A 17,349-nucleotide genomic window follows, 5' to 3' on the forward strand; every position below is an offset into this window, starting at 1 on the left:
TTGCTTGCAAAGTTTATTTCTAATAATAAGTCATGCCAAACTATGAGGCACACAAGGAACTCCATACTAACAAGCTCATGAGATAGTGACTTTGCCTCTGAGACAATTTTGCTGTCTCCTGCCACTTCTTCAAGCTTTTGTAGAGCATCTAGAATACCCCCCAACTGGAAACGTACAGCTTTGACAGAGTCTAGCTTTGCTTTCCAATGGGTGTCACTCAGAGGCTTCAGTGTGATGTCAACAAACTCAGTCAGAATATCCCACCTCTTCACAGAAGATGAAAAGATAGTGTACAATCTTTGAAGAGTGCCAAAGAAGGTTAGACACTCTCTGTTGGATGAGGCTGCATCACATAACAACAGGTTCAGGTTGTGGCTACAGCAGGGAATAAACAGAGCCTCTGGACATCTCTGTTGTATTAAAGCTTGGACACCCTTCTTTATTCCCCTCATATTAGAGCCATTGTCATAACTTTGCCCCCTACAATTAGCCATCTCCAACCCCAGTCTATCCAGCACACCTGTCAGTGTGTCTGTGAGGCCTTTCCCAGTTGTGTCCTTCACAGCAGTGAACCCTACAAAAGACTCAGCAATAGTAACCTCCTTCTTCTCATCTGTATGAATATATCGAATGATAACTGAGGCCTGCTCTTGCTTTGAAATATCAGGTGTGCAGTCCAGTTCCACTGCAAAATACTTGGAGGCTTTGATCTGGGCAGAAATTTTACCCAAAACGTATTCTGATATTGAATCTAAAAATTCATTTTGAGTGCACCATGAGAGATATCCAGTGGTTTTTTTTGAGGCAGCTTTTCTAAGATGCTCTGCCAGTGTGACATCATACCGTGCAATGAGCTCAACGATTCCCAGAAAATTTCCATTTTTAGGATTTCCTAACTGTGCATTTTTTCCCCTCAGTGGCAAGTTTCTCTCTGCAAGGAAGAGTATGCAGTCAATAACTCGAGTCAGCACACTTCTCCAGTGTGCCTTTTCAGCAGCTATGGCTCTTTGCAATTCGCTATCAATAGTTTTACCTAGGTGTAAGCGAGATGCCAGTTCTTTCCACATCAGATAAGCATTTATGTGAGAACCACTGGTTTCATGGTGCTTCAGTGTTTTTGAAAGACACCGCCAGTTATTATACCCCACCACAAGGCATGTATCAGTAACTTTAGCTTCACCAAAAAGCTTACATGCAAAACAATAGACTCTTAGTACTTTTGGAATACAGTAACCAATCCCGTTCCACTTTCTCTCCATTAGACAGTAAACGAAAACAATATGCTTTGGAAAAAACGCCTTTTACTCTTATCTGATCTTGGATATGGTCCATCAGAACATTTCTGTGGGCCATTCTCAACCATGTACTGCCTAAATGAGTCATTTCATGAGGTGAAGGCCATTCAGATGGATCTTCTGAGTAAGGCCTTGTCCCAGCCCTCTCCTCTGCAGCTCTCTGCTCCTCTCCCTCATCTGCACCTCTCTGTTCCACCTCCTCCTCATCATCTGGACTTCTCTGCTCCTCTCCCTCATCATCATCTGGACGTCTCTGCTTCGCTCCCTCATCTGCACCTCTCTGTTCCACCTCCTCCTCATCATCTGGACTTCTCTGCTCCTCTCCCTCATCTGCACCTCTCTGTACCACCTCATCATCATCTGGACGTCTCTGCTCCTCTCCCTCATCTGCACCTCTCCGTTCCACCTCCTCATCATCTGGATGTCTCTGCTCCTCTCCCTCATCTGCACCTCTCTGTTCCACCTCATCATCATCTGGATGTCTCCGCTCCTCTCCCTCATCTGTACCTCTCTGTTCCATATTCTCCTCTATGGTGATTGGCTTGCCATGTTTCCCTGCACTAGTTTTCCCAAAAAAGGACACAGTGAAAAATTATCATCTGAACCTTACAGAAGGGGGCCCTAAAGCCCAATTTCCTCAGGGCAGAGGTGGGTAGAGTAGTCAAAAATCATACTCAAGTAAAATTACTGTTACTTTAGAATAATATAACTTAAGTAAAAGTAAAAAGTAGTCATCCAAATAGTTACTTGAGTAAGATGTGAGTAAAATGTGCTTGGTAAAAAAATTACTCAAGTAGCCTACTGAGTAACATCTGATTTATTTGTTAACCCAAACATTCAATCAAACAGACAAAAATACATGTTTGGCAAATTAGAGATCATACAATCAATAAAATTGTAACGTGGCTTGCGCCACGGAGCGAGGAGACGGACACAAACGCTGAGAGGAGCGAGATTTATTGCAGGACATTCCATAATCGTCGTCACTAAGCCAGTCCGGGTCGATAATGGGAGGGCAGTCCGAATAACAGGCGAAAACAGGCATAATAGACACAAGGAAACACAACCAGGCAGGGAGACACAGAGAACCAAAATCCAACGGACGAAACACAAAACCACGGGAATCAGGTACACGAACCAACAGCATGAAACATACAATGAATCAAATACCCGACAAAGAACAAGGGAGACTCAGGGGCTTATATACATAGGACTGAAAACAAGGGACAGGTGTGAATGATAATACAGGGGCGTGGTAACAAACGAGGAATCACGGAGACAAACGAGCAGGGCGGGACAAACAGGCACGGAATACAGAAAACACGAGGAACAGACATTGGAGTGACAGCGGGGAGAGGGGGGGGCGTAGCCCTACGTGACAAAAATGAATTCCTTTCTCTGTTTTACCTAGAAACAACGTTGTGAAATATTCTGATTGGTTGATTTTTAATTTCAGCACTGAGTTTTTTTTTTCCAGCACAAGCACGAAAAGTGGATTTGAAAGCCGATTTAGAGAAAAAAATGTAACTATTATTAGTAACAGTTGTATCAGCTGTTGACATGCCACAGGGAGTGAACTGACTGAGGGTAACGGACAGTAAATCACAAATTCCCTTACATCATCTACTTACTTGTTATGATCCATTATATTTTGTAATATAGCACCTTTCCTTTTAGCTAAAGCTAACATTAATGTTTACAAGCCTGACCTACCTGCTGTCTTTCAACCACTTTGAGAAGCTTTTTTTCATCCCTACAACATCTTTTTCTCTCTCCCTCTTCCGTTTTCTGTTTTGTGCCCCAGAGAGCTTTTTTTTCTGCTCCTCCATCTTGAACACCCTGCAGGTGCGGCACGACGGGAAAAAACTGAACTGGAGTACGGCACAAATCCTGCGCATGCGCGAAACGAGACAAACTTTCGTACTTTGAAACGTACCTTTGAAAGGAGTAAAAAAACATGCCTGTGCGCGAGAGAACGGGCACCTAGTGCTGTGCTTCTGTTTTTGATGTGTATTATCATATATGAACAAACAACTCTTACAGAAAATGCCAACTAGAAATAATTTTCAGGCATCGATTAGGCGCCCCCTCTAGTGCAGCGCCCTTATGCGTCGCATACGCTGCATACCGCCTTTTTGTGCCACTGAGCTGCACTCAGAGCAAGCACTAAATGTTTGAGTAGGACATGGTGTTAGCTTGTTGAAAATGCCGAAGTGAAAAATATCGGATTTCTTCACTCAGTCTACATGGACCCTAAAGGTCCACACTTCTTTATAACTGTACATAGTTTTAAGTTAATTTTAATGGGATCAAAAGTCACTCATATGCATACTAAAGGTGGTTTTACGTTTGCATATTAGGAATTCTTTCTTGAGTAACTTTAAGACAGTATTGGCAAAAGTGCCAAAATATGCACATTCTTATTTCTGGCAACCAAGACAAACATCTACAACTTTACTTACATCAGGAAAAATCATATTTTAAATTGTAGATAGCATGTTATTTTAAATGTACTATAGCAATTGCTGCAGCATCTAAGGCACCTTCTACAAATGACCTTAACATGGACACAAGTGGCGGTCATAAAGCTTACACTGCCACGTCATCTACTTGCTCTCAGGGGGTTGCGGAACTTCAGGAAAAAATCCATACCTTACACTCTATAGGGGAGGATGAAGAATTTCTGGACTCGATTCCTGCCATGCAAACTGCTGATAAAACCGTCCCGGCGACTGGCAAAGAAAGTGATGTCTCTGCATTGTCACTGGGATGTACTGGGGGCAAAGCCTAAGCTCATCTTGGCCTCAACTCCCAATCGGGTGAAAAACAATAGTGATAAGGGCTGGACTCTTGTTCAGGGGAAGAAACGTAGCAGAAACCAGCACAGCGGTGGCAAGCAGCCATCACCAGAACAGAACATTCTTTTAGATAACAGATATGAAACCCTCGCCTCAACTGGAGTAGCAGAAATTGAGCAGTCTCACCACAACATACTGCCTCCCTCTCCAGGACAAGGACATCAAGCACACCTCAATCAGAGAAACAACTCCAGTCTCGCTGCTAAACATCAGTATGCAAATAACTCTGGCCCAGTGGCGGCCTCTGACAAATATCTCAGGGGGGGCAATTGTTGTGATGACATCCAAGGTGACCATTTCAGTGGGTAAATAAAAAACAGTGACCTAATGAAAATATAATCATAAATATATATTTATCTTTACATTATAGACTGTACAGTATTTGTGCACTGATATATCTTGTAAATATCATCTTGGTTAAAGCTCTACAATGACTGAACAATTAACTGTGGTCAACAAAAATTGTCATCTCTGAATTTGCCCTCACAAACAACTTTAAATCTGGAGAGAGGCCAGATTTAACATTAATTAAATAAAATGAATATTTCCCACTCACAATGATTTATGTATTCCTCTGACAGCATTTTATTTTAGGTGTTGCATTTTAGAATATAAATGGGCAACAGCATTAAGGATGTTACAGAATGCAGGGAAAGCAGAACAGGGTGCGAGCTACTTCACAACCTGCTAGCCATATTTTCCATTCATACCAGTTTCGTGAAAATCCCTGGTTATATTCTTTTCCTCCCTTTGTAGACACTTTACTTGTTTGATGTTTAAATTTGGTCTCAGTGGCCCTAATTCCTTAGTTGCTAGTTTATCTTGATTATTACGTCAACAGAATGGCACTTCTCTTAATGAAATGATTAAGTTGTTCTGAGTTGAAGGAACACTGGCCATGTTGAGCAGATCGCTAGCTGCTGTTATTTTTCCTAGGTTACGTCTGACGCAAGCACGTAAGTGCGAGCCCTCCCGGAACCCATAGACATTGCATTGCAGTGCCTACACTTAAAAAAAAACATTAATATGAGAGTCTACCAGAGCAATCAGGGCGATTTTCAGTCAGACTAAAATTGCACAAAAAGGCGTGGTACTACAGGGAATGCACCTCAACACTGATTGGACAATGGCATTCAGAGGCAAGAGAAACTGTCCAGAACAGGCATAGCTAGTTAAATGCCGTGATAGAATGTGAGAGAAAAAAAACTTCCTTTTCATCCTTTCATGCTGCGTCGCCCAATCGCCCTAATTAACAAACCGCCCATGCTCTGGCCACACGTGGACCAACCACCAGGCTGCCAATTGTGCTAGCTAGCAGCATGCTAACAAGCATGCTAATGGTATTAGCCATCAGAATAGCAACATGTGCCAACCATCAGGCTTCCTGCTAGGCAGCATACAAATAAGCAAATGTTCACGAGAAATCCCATTCTGATCACACCGTGTTTACACCATGTGGTTTACACGTGCAACTTGACTCGCTCTTTAAATTGTCCTTTTAAAAAATTCTACTTCATGTTTTGTCACCTAAAATTCATTTAATATCAAAGCATCAGTATCACACTTTCAATCGTATGGAACATTGGTAAATATCTTTATTTGCTTGCTCACATCATCTTATAAAAACGCTTATAAGATTGCTGAGAACAACAAGCAATTCTCGACCTATCAGCAACATGGCAGTGTCGTTTTACATAATCTATTCTCGAAATGCAAAGCTACATCTGGTAGTTTTGAATGACAGCTTTTCACACCTCTGCCTGGCTAGGTGTAAAGGGGGAAGGGAGGGAGGCGTAGTGGCATAGGATACTGTGATTGTATGAACTTAAAACAGACCGGTCTCTGAAGACCGGGAACACTAAAGTAAAAAACGTCAACAAAACCGAAGGGTTAACAGAAGAGATTGAAAGAGCTAAGAAAGAAATTTGGGTGGAATCTGAGCTACTCTCAAGACAACGGTAAGCCTGTGCTACCACCCCTGCCAAGGCACTGTGGAGAATGAGATTATGAAAAGGCAGAGGACGGAGCCGTTGGAGTTGCAGAGTTCTCCGGAGTAATCCAGGTTTCAGTTAGAGCTAAGAAGTGTAGTGAGTGGAGGGATGCAAAGGCTGAGATGAATTCAGCCTTCTGGACAGCAGATTGGCAATTCCAGAGTCCTACTGTTACTGTGGTCCGTGTTTGTGGTGAACAATGTGGGTAAATGAGGTTGCTGGTATTGCGAAGTCTATGATGGTGTCTGTGAGCTTTGTGGGATAGAGAATCGCCAGACACATTATTGAATGGAAATGAGCTTTAGGAATACAAGTAGGGGAAAGATGGAGAACGGCAGGAAAAATTATCCTTAGAGAGGTTCAGTCTCTATGGAGTACCAGAAGAAAAGCAGAAGCTTCAATGGATGTTTGAAGTGTTGTCCTAATGTATGTTTCAGTAAGTACTTAATGCTGAGCCAGGAAAATAAAAACAAATAAACACTGAATTTTATCAGTCACACTTTATAAATTATATTTGTATATATGTGAGAACACTTGTAAATATGTGAGGACATTTATCGTTTGTAGGATTAATTTCAAAGATATTAATATATTTTGTGTCCTAAGACCATGGAGATGTTCACTTACCCAGCTGCAGTACCTCCACAGTTGTATTAGCTGATAACACTCCAGTGAGAGCTTCACATACATACAGGCCTTTGTCTTCAGTTCGAACGTTCTTTAGTCTAAGTGAGAAGTTTCCTCTGTGGATTTCCTCAAGATTGAAGAGCTCCACTCTGTCTGTATATCTCTCATGCGTCGACTCTGGTTTAATGTGACCTTTTACAAACAGCAGCACTATAAAATTTGTATCTATTTTTTTCCATGAGACCTGCTGAAGCTCCTCAGGGGGGGTGTGGGAGTGTACAGAACAGTTCAGAGTGGTGTCCTCCCCCACATATGCAGACACAACATGACCTCCTGACACGGTCAAATACTCTGAAACAACAATCATTTGAAATGTTACTGTGCTGAATATAAAAAAATGCAGATCAGGTCAAACAAGCAATGTAAACCTAGAATAAACTTAACAAGAACAATATAGCTTAATCAAGTGAAAAGCATTATTTCTCCAGAACATTATTTAAACTATGACAACAATTAGTACTGTGATTCACCCACCCACATGTCTAAGTCAACATAAAGCTATTTTTCTGCAAAACATTATTCAAATTGAACAATTTCCACCCGCAGGCTATTGGACTTGTGAACAAGATGGGGGATAAATGACAATATATACTCCCTCTACACACTTCACCATTACATCTGGTACATCTAAGCCTTCTGCAACACTAGGTCACTTTTTATCACTTGATCACTTCTTGTCACTATCATCTCCTTTCTGTTGCTATTTGATTTGATGTTACTATACAAAAAATTACCTCTGTAAATGCATAGTGTATATACTGCTTCCTGTGTATAAATGTATATTGTGTATATCTGTCCATATGTAAAAAAAAAAATTCCTTCAGAGTTTTATGCAGATTTTTTATATATATTTAAGCTTTTAATGTAATTCATTATTTATTTTATTATATATTTCTTTTTATTATAGAGTTGTATACCCATGTCTCTCACCACAAGAATTTCAATGCACATATGACCTAACATGTAGTGCAAATGACAAATAAACTTTAAACTGAAACTGAAATTGTTTGAAACAGCATTGTGATTCACCCACCACTCATCTTTAGTTCAATCAGAGTTTCATTAGACACCTGGTTTCTGTAAACAACACACTTGTAAACTCCTGTATCCTTAGTGGACACATCTGTAAGTAAGAGAGAGAAGTTTCCATGGGCGACCTCCTCAGTAAAGAAATGTGCCCTGTCTCGGTAAGTCTGGTCCTGAGACTCTGGTCGACTGTCTCCATCTTGGAACAAATGCACTACAGTTTCAGAGTCTGTTCTTCTCCACTCCACCTCCAGCTCTTCTACTGGTATGGGAGTTTGAACATAACAGGGCAGCATCACAGAGTCTCCAGGCTGGGCAGTCAGAGGACCAGAGGAGCCCAACACACGGAACCCTAAAATAAACAGAGACAATTGTAAACTAGTAATAGTACCCTACCTGTCAGATATACATATATATTGTACATGTTTTTGTTGTTTACTACATGTTATTTATGTGTTATTTATAGGTCAAGTCGTTGTAGGATTTGAATTTTGGCCAGATCCGCCTACACGCCCCAATGCAAGACACTTCTGTTACATTAAAGTGTAACGTATATGAGATTATAAAAATATAGTATACGGTAGTTGAATAATACTTTACATCTGATGTGTCAGGATACACATAATTTACGAATTTAGATACAGTTTTGAAGCGTAGAAAATGCATTCATTGGTAACAATTTCGGGTGGTTTTTACTGGCTAGTGCGCATATTTCACATTTAAAAGATTTCAATGATGAATTATGTATTGGCTCTATCTTCCATGTACTTTCAGAGGTTTACTTTTATCGGGAAAGTAGTCGTCGATACGTACTTCGCTACGTTTAAATCTCGCCATTTGGATTGAGACTACACTGTATAATAACAGTAAACAACCTAATAATGCACTACATTTAAAACATAACCTACCGTTACAAAAGACACCGACTGTGGAGATTAAAAAGGAAATAATTAGCCTAATCTTCATGTTTGGAAAATGCTTTTACCGTAAAATAAGGGAACAGTTTTACTTTTACTTTTCGGGCCATGTAGGCGGAACAAGTGACGTCATTGAGTTTGCGCCCAACCACTTTGAATCAATCGGGTTTCCATCCAAACCTTTCGAAAAAATAATGCGCAATTTCCAAGTTTCGGCAGAAATAAATGCGAATTAAGCCTTGTTTCCATTCATTACAGTTATGCGAATAAACTTTAGATCACGTGAGAGGACGCCAAACAATAGTGGTTTTACGTCCATCTGGCAGTTACGCATTTTTGCACGTTGAGGTTTTGAAACATTTTTTTCTTTTTCTTTTCTATACATGGAGAAGTTAAATTCAATTTTTGCTCTCTCCAGAACTGTTTTTGTATGCATTTGTCATCTTTACATCGCGATCATGTACAGAACCACATGACTTGAGGCATGATACGTCATCGTTTATGCGAAAAACCCTTTTCCATCCAGTTTTTCCGAATTTTGGCGATAACTTTTCCACCTCCTCCTAGCGTAAAAATCTTTTTGCGATATGAGCTTTTTTCGAATTTTGGTCTTTTTCCATCCAGCTTTTTTCATGCGCATTTTCAAAATGCGCAAAAACTCTGTGGATGGAAAACCCTCGCGCATTAAACTTTATCAACAGAAATTAGTCATTGCCATTATGGCTGGGTTCGACCTCCGTGCCGTCAACAATAGTCATTTATAATAATGATCGTAATAATCCAAAGTCGTAGAATTAACATAGACGGAAGTGACGGGTCCTCGCCTTTATTATAATCCTTTATATAATACGTTTTGAGTTCAAAATCAAAAAAAGTGGTGTACACCGAAAATTAGTTAGTAATTCAAGTATTAACACTAAATAACAAGCCAGCTTGTATTTGGACACTAACTGAAATAAGCTCTAGAGTCTGCCATTTCTAGAGTAGTTTCACTTGTGGTTTCATAAGACACAATAAATGGATTGATGCACATATTCTTTGAGCTGACTGTCAAACAACGTATGCCAAGTTATGGCGTTTAGATGCCAAGAAATGTGGACAAGTATATATTTGTATTTTTCCATGTCTGTAGAATTAGTGGTTATTCTGCCTATTAGTGGTTTTATGAATACTGTTTTCAACACGACTCCAGCACATACATTTACATTTATGGCATTTGGCAGACGCCCTTATCCAGAGCGACTTACATTTTTTTAAATGTCATTTTTATACAAGTAAGCAATTCAAGTATGTCTCGGCTTCTCGAGCAATTGAGGGTTGACGGCCTTGCTCAGGGGCACCTCAGGTCTGGCAATCGAACCCACGACCCTCCGGTCACAAGACCAGTTCCCTAACCACCAGGCCCATGACTGCCCTGTAAACATACATTTAATCTGTACAGGAAATGTTATACCACCCTATCAAATTAACTCTACTAAACAAGGAATTGCAAACGTGATGCCCAGAAAGAACATTCAGAAGATGAATTTAGGATTTGACAGACGTAAAAAAAGAATCTGCACAAGTCAAGGGTCGTAATCAGCGCTGGTAGAATATGGAGAGGATTCAGTGCCAAATTGAAATGTAATCCCTACTAAATGCAAAATAATGCAAAATCCACAAAATGCATTGCTTTTCTATACAAACATGCAGAATACATGCCAAAATGAAATGCAAAAGCATTATTACATTACATTTCAATGCACTTTATCTCTTTATGGAAAAACAATACACAAGAATTTGCATTCAAAATCAAAACGCTGAATTTGTGCCAGAATTGAATATAATACAGCTCGAAATGTAATCACGGCACAGAGGTATTGCTTTTCACCGTACGGAATTTCAGACATATATGTCTCCTTTAAATGTAATGATCACGAGATTGATTTAAACAGATGTGATGAAAACATGCCACAATGAAAGGTAAAAGCTCCAGTGTGTGTGGATTTGTATTTAAAGAAAGAAACGCTGAATTCGTGCCAGAAGCCACCTTGAAATGCAATCGACTGAACGTCATTTTATTCCATTCCGTCTAGAGGCTAGAGGTGGGCGAATCGGTCCAAATATTGATAATATCGATACCAACGTTGGTATTGATATTAAACAATACTCATGTAAAAATATCGATACTCTAGCTTTTTTTCTCTCCTGCACGCACTGACTGCTGTGCATGCGGATTCATCAAAGTCTCCTGTGTCTGTAAGAGCAGCGCTGCATCACACAGCATGGAGCAGCGACGCACCCCCCTCTCGTCTTTTGTTGTTGCATTGTCACATGGCTCATCGGCGCCAGCCAAACAGCCATGCAGGTAGGCTCAGCCTGGCCCCGCCCACTCAGCCTGGCCCACCCAATCAGCGCTCTCCTCGAGTTGACACTCACAGTATGGAGAGCGACGGCACAGAAGTTTTGAAATGTCAGAGAGGAAGAAAAGTAGCCTACAGAATTCCCTCGTTTATCACGTTTATGAAATATTTACTGTAATTCACACTATTTTATTAATTATAACATTACTTTATTGTTAGAATTAATATTTGTAATATATTTGTATACATTTTGGGATTTTTTTCATGTAAAAATTCATAAAATATATATTTTTCCACCGATCGAATGACGCGAGAAACCGGTGAAAAAGCTCCACAAATTATTTTTCAAATTAATATCTTATAAAAACTCGTGAAAGAGTGAAGCTGCACAAGCTGAAGCATGTAGTGGCGAGGGATCACTGTGTATAGATGTCACGTTGTGGGGGGGCCCCCTGCCGGTCGCCCCCGTTTACAGCGGCAGATGTCCTGTTTTTGGTCACGTGATGTTCGTCCCTCAGGTGGGCGGGACCCGTGATCCGTCTCACCTGAGGGTCGTTTGTTCATCTACATATGTCTTGTCTTTGTACCAGTTGACTGCTGGTTATTATTTCCTTAATCTGGATCTATGTCACGGGTATTTGGTTTGAGCACTTTCTATTAAACCATCCTCTTTCCCTGAGACTTGGCGTGATCGCTTCCTTTTTAGTTGCTCACACTGCCCGTCACAATATATAATATATATAATTAAGACATTGAGATAATAGTCTAGTACATTTGTAAAAGTGTTATCTTAGATAATGTTAGATTAAGCTTTAATTATCCCACAACAGGGAATTTTATAGAATTAAAGCAACAGGCAAGCGCACATAGTGCAACAAAATTACATAAGGTTTGAAAGATATAATATGAGAGGTGGACTAGAAAAAATATTATGAACAATTTAACTTCAAGGAATATTTACACAGCCATACAAGTATGAAATGTATAGAGACTTTAAACATACAGAGGTAAAAAAAAATAGATTAATGATTTTGTGTCATTTTTTACTCTGTTTATATAAGAAAAAACAATTGCAATGAAAGAAGGAAAATTCCTTTTTTTCATATGAACAATTCTATTAAAAAAAATAAACAGAAAGAAAGAAATAGAAAAGATATCTAGTGAGGGGGTGATTTTTATAAATTTTTGTATTTTTGTGTATTCTACTTTTTTGGGCAACACAGTGGCTTGGTGGTTAGCACTGTGGTCTTGGGTTCAAGTCCCTATCTGAGTGGAATTTCCATTTTCTCCCCATGTCTGCATGGGTTTCCTCCAGACATGTGAACAAGTCACTAAGTTGCAAGTAACACAATCAAGTCTCGAGTCAAGTCCCAAGTCAATACAATCAAGTCCCAAGTCAATACAATCAAGTCTTGAGTCAAGTCCCAAGTCTTAAACTTCAAATCCTAGTCAAGTCACCAGATGTAATTTCAATATTTAACACAATTGATGCAGTTGATTAGTAGTATATTAAGTTAGTCAGACTAACTAGCGTTAGGTGTTTGAGTGTTTCGGTTCGCTTGAGTGAGATGTCGTCGCAATTGTCGTCGTCACCTATCACCCCCCCCCTCCTCCCTCGCCTCAGTGACTTTCGTTCGTCCGTCCCCCGCTTTCGAATTATCGTTGGTGCAGACCGCTCACACAAGTCAAGTTGCTCATGTGGACCCTTGTAAAAGTTAATTTTCGACCCCTGAGTTATCACATCCCAGCTAGCTAGCTAACCGATATAGCATTATGTTAAATATACATAGCAGAGACTTACTTTTGTTTGTGCACTCAAATGTCGAACAAAGTTTGAAGTGGTTGCATTTCCATCTGTTATCCTGACTCCACATGTCTTGCATGTCACAGTTCTTTTATTCACAACAGCATAATCTTTATAATTGAACAGGATAATTTTTGGGAGCATGTTGCTTGTCCTCTCCGCACAAATTCAACACTGCTGCCCCCCTCCCCCTCTCCCCCAATTGGTTACGAATAAACTGAGCTGAGCATTTTACAGCACCATTTAATACAAAATGATCCAGTTATGTGATTCTATATTACTTATTTATTATGTTAAAATAAGGACTTCAAGTCTTTTCAAGTCTTAAAGCTCAAGTCCGATTCCAAGTCCAAGTCAGTAAAGGTAAAGTCTAAGTCAAGTCGCAAGTCTTCAGTGATGTTGTCAATCAGGTGGTGGAAGTTATAGGATGAGGACTATGGTGTAAAATTCAGGGATGAGGTGAGGCAGGTACTGGGTAATGATGGTGGTGTTCTGGATACCTGGGATGAGACTTCAAATGCAGTGAGGGATGTGGCTAGGAAGGTACTTAGTGTGACCTCAGGACAGAGGAAGATAGACAAGGAGTCGTGGTGGTGGAATGAGGAAGTTCAGGAAAGTTTGAGAGGAAAGCAGTTGGCTAAAAAGAATTGGGATTTTCAGCGAGATGAAGAAAGTAGACAGAGGTACAAGGAGATGTGTCGTAAGGCAAAGAGAGCAGTGGCAGAAGCTAAAGAGAAGGCATATAGCAAGCTGTATGAGAAGTTGGACACTAAGGAAGGGGAAAAGGATCTGTACAGATTGGCCATACAGAGAAACCGTGATGGGCAGGATGTGCAGCAGGTTAGGATGATAAAGGATAAAGATGGAAATGTGTTGTCTGGTGAGGAGAGTGTCTTGGGAAGGTGGAAGGAGTATTTTGAGGATCTGATGAATCAAGAGAATGAAAGGGAAAGAAGGTTAGAAGAGGTAGAGGTTGTGAATCAGGAAGTGCCCCAAGTGAGCAAGGAGGAAGTTAGGACTGCAGTTTGGAGAATGGAGTGTGGTAAGGCAGTTGGACCAGTTGGAGATGATATTCCAGTGGAGGCATGAAAATGTTTGGGAGAGACAGCAGTGGAGTTTTTGACTGGGTTATTTAACAGAATCTTGGAAGGTCAGAAGATGCCTGAGGAGTGGAGGAGGAGTTACATTGTGTGTTTGTTGACTTAGAGAAAGCTTATGATAGAGTACCGAGACAGGAGCTGTGGTATTGTATGAGGAAGTCAGGAGTAGCAGAAAAGTATGTGAGGGTGGTGCAGGATATGTATGAGAACAGTGTGACAGCAGTGAGATGTGAGGTAGGAATGACAGATGGGTTTAAAGTTGGGGTAGGACTACATCAGGGATCAGCCCTGAGTCCCTTCCTGTTTGCAATTGTCATGGACAGACTGACGGACAAGGTTAGGCAGGAGTCCCTTTGGACTATGATGTTTGCTGATGACATTGTGATCTGTAGTGAGAGTAGGGAGCAGGTGGAGGTGAGCTTGGAAAGATGGAGATATGATTTGAAGAGCAGGGGAATTAAAGTGAGCAGGAGTAAAACAGAGTAGATGTGTGTGAATGAGAGGGCAAACGGTGGACAGTTCCAGTTACAAGGAGTTGATTTGGTGAAGGTTGACGAGTTTACCTACTTAGGGTTGAGGGTACAGAGTAATGGAGGAAGTGAAAGAGGTAAAAAAGAGAGTGCAGGCAGGGTGGTGTGGATGGCATAAAGTGTCTGGGATGATCTGTGATAGAAGGGTGTCAGCTAGAATGAAAGGAAAGATCTATAGGACAGTAGTGAGACCTGCTATGTTGTATAGACTGGAGACAGTGGCACTGGCAAAGAGACAGGGGAGGGAGATGGAGGTGTCTGGGATGAAGATTTTGAGATTCTCATTTGGAGTGACAAGGAAGGATAGGATCAGAAATGAGTTTATTAGAGGATCAGCACTAGGGGAGCAACATATTTTGGAGATAAAGTTAGAGAAGCGAGATTGAGATGGTTTGGACATGTACAGAGGAGGGAGGAGAGGTATATTGGTATGAGGGTCTTGAGGATGGAACTTCCAGGCAAGAGGAGGAGAGGTAAACCTATGAGGAGGTTTATGGATACAGTGGTTGAGGATATGAGAGTGGCTGGTGTATCAGAGAAGGACACTCAATACAGGGCCAGATGGAGTAGTTTGATCCGCTGTGGCGACCCCTAAACGGGAATTGCCGAAAGAAGAAGAAGAAGGAGAAGAAGTCAGTTGGTTATACTTAAAGGAGTGTGATGATGAGGTTACTGACAGCAATTGAGTAAAACAGGTGACTATTAAATATGTCATCTTGAAGGACAGAATCCAGTTTTCAATCCCTATTGTGTTGTGTTTAACTCTTTATTGTATTTAACTGTATCTTTATTGTATAAAGATATGCAGCATAAAGACTACTGTATATAGATATTTAGATAGTGTCGGGGCAAAATTTATATTTGGTCTTTCTGTAATCATATTCATCAGTATTCATATATATATTGACGGTGTAGGCGTTTATACTTTCGCGAGCGTCGCGAGCGTCACTGCAGTGTAAATATGGCTTTGCAGTGTTGTCCGAAACCATACGTTAACAAATACGAGCCTCTTATTCCAGGACGAAACATGAGAGAACGTGAAGACGTTAAGATTGGGCGTTTTGAAAATAAACAACCATTAAATAATTTGATAAAAAGCGAATAATTTCGAGTATATGTATAAATATTTAACCAAGTTTAACGTGCTGGGAAATATTGAAATGGACCTTGAAAGTGATGTACGCTGTCGCGGCGCGAGGTTGTGCACCTCTCGAATTTTGTAACTTCGCGCGCGCGCCGCGCTTCAGCGCGATCGACAAAGTCATGTTTGCAGGGTTCATACACCTAAACAAGGTGGAATTAAAGCACTTGTACGGCACTTTTAAGGTCCATTTCAATATTTTCCAGCACGATAAACATAATTAAGTTAAATATTAATACATATACTCGAAATAATTAGCTTTTTATCACATTATTTAATGGTTGTTTATTTTCAAAACGCTCAATCTTAATGTCTTCACGTTCTCTCATGTTTCGTCCTGGAATTACAAGAGGCTCGTATTTGTTAACGTAATTTCAACATTTTAATGTACTTTAGCCTAAATTCCAGCACTTTTCAAACCTGAAACACAAAGCAACATCAAAATGCGTCAGGTAAATGTTCATTCCCCTTTTTTTGAGGGGTGTTTCTTTATACTACCACATATCGTTTCGGACAACATTGCAAAGCCATATTTATGTTTGATGCCTGGTGTATATATACGGTCTCTGGTCAGGTAAAAATATTCTTTCCCCGGTTTTGCAGAGGTTTTTTATTCTCTATTGCCACCTATCGTTTCGGAGAACATTGCAGCGACGCTCGCGACGTTCGCGAAAGTATAAACGCCTACACCGCTCGCGCAGGGTCGCGCGCTACGGCCGCTCGCGACAGTATAAAGCCTGGTTTATACTTTCGCGAGCGACCGTAGCGCGCGACTCCGCCCACCTCGCGCGACCCTGCGCGAGCGGTGTAGGCGTTTATACTTTCGCGAACGTCGCGAGCGTCGCTGCAGTGTTCTCCGAAACGATAGGTGGCGATAGGTGGCAGTGGAGAATAAAAAACCCTTGCAAAACCGGTGAAAGAACATTTTTACCTGACCAGAGACCGTATATATACACATCAGGCATCAAACGTAATTATGGCTTTGCAGTGTTGTCCGAAACGATCCGTTAACAAATACGAGCCTCTTGTAATTCCAGGACGAAACATGAGAGAACGTGAAGACGTTAGACGTCTGGGCGTTTTGAAAATAAACAACCATTAAATAATGTGATAAAAAGCGAATTATTTCGATTCATTTCGAGTATATGTATAAATATTTAACTTAATTAAGTTTAACGTGCTGGGAAATATTGAAATGGACCTTTAAAGTGACGTACAAGTGCTTTAATTCCACCTTGTATAGGTGTATGAACCCGGCAAACATGACTTTGTCCATCGCGCTGAAGCGCGGCGCGCGCGCGAAGTTACAAAATTCGAGAGGTGCACGACCTCGCACCGCGACAGCGCGCGAGGCCCTCGCGCACGGGCGGAGCCACAGCGATTACGTCATTTTCGCCGCGCGGACCCTCGCGCCGCTCGCGGCGCGTCGAGTATAAACTAGGCTTAAACCAGGCTTTAGGCGGGGCCCACCTTTGTTCGGGCCCCCCCCGCAGTGTGTGCCTTGCGTGCCCCTCCCCTACGCCAGTGGTCTAGGGCAGCGAGAGACAAGATACGTAATGTAGCATTGAATCTACATTCCTTTACTATAACCCCCAGCGCAGAGTGTGAACTTAGGTGTCACAATAGACCCAGATCTCTTGTTCGATACACACATTAAT

General features: G+C 41.0%; 1 protein-coding gene across 4 annotated transcripts in view; it reads right to left on the reverse strand.

Moving 5' to 3' along the window:
• Positions 1-8,909, reverse strand: part of LOC143510962 (uncharacterized) — a 78,550-nt gene extending 69,641 nt beyond the window's left edge. For 2 of the 4 annotated variants that reach the window (XM_077000888.1, XM_077000887.1), the window contains exons 1-3: positions 8,766-8,909; positions 7,865-8,209; positions 6,772-7,122 (exon numbers count right to left, since the gene is read on the reverse strand). In XM_077000888.1, the coding sequence (XP_076857003.1) occupies positions 6,772-7,122; positions 7,865-8,209; positions 8,766-8,823 (754 nt within the window). In that variant the 5' untranslated portion in view covers positions 8,824-8,909. Of the gene's footprint in view, positions 1-3,008; positions 3,245-3,947; positions 4,422-6,771; positions 7,123-7,864; positions 8,210-8,765 lie in introns of those variants that run through there. The other 2 variants (XM_077000890.1, XM_077000889.1) reach the window with 2 other exon arrangements.
• Between the last annotated feature and the right edge of the window lie 8,440 nt (positions 8,910-17,349).

Source organism: Brachyhypopomus gauderio, chromosome 3 (assembly GCF_052324685.1).
Source record: "Brachyhypopomus gauderio isolate BG-103 chromosome 3, BGAUD_0.2, whole genome shotgun sequence".
NCBI lineage: Eukaryota > Metazoa > Chordata > Actinopteri > Gymnotiformes > Hypopomidae > Brachyhypopomus > Brachyhypopomus gauderio.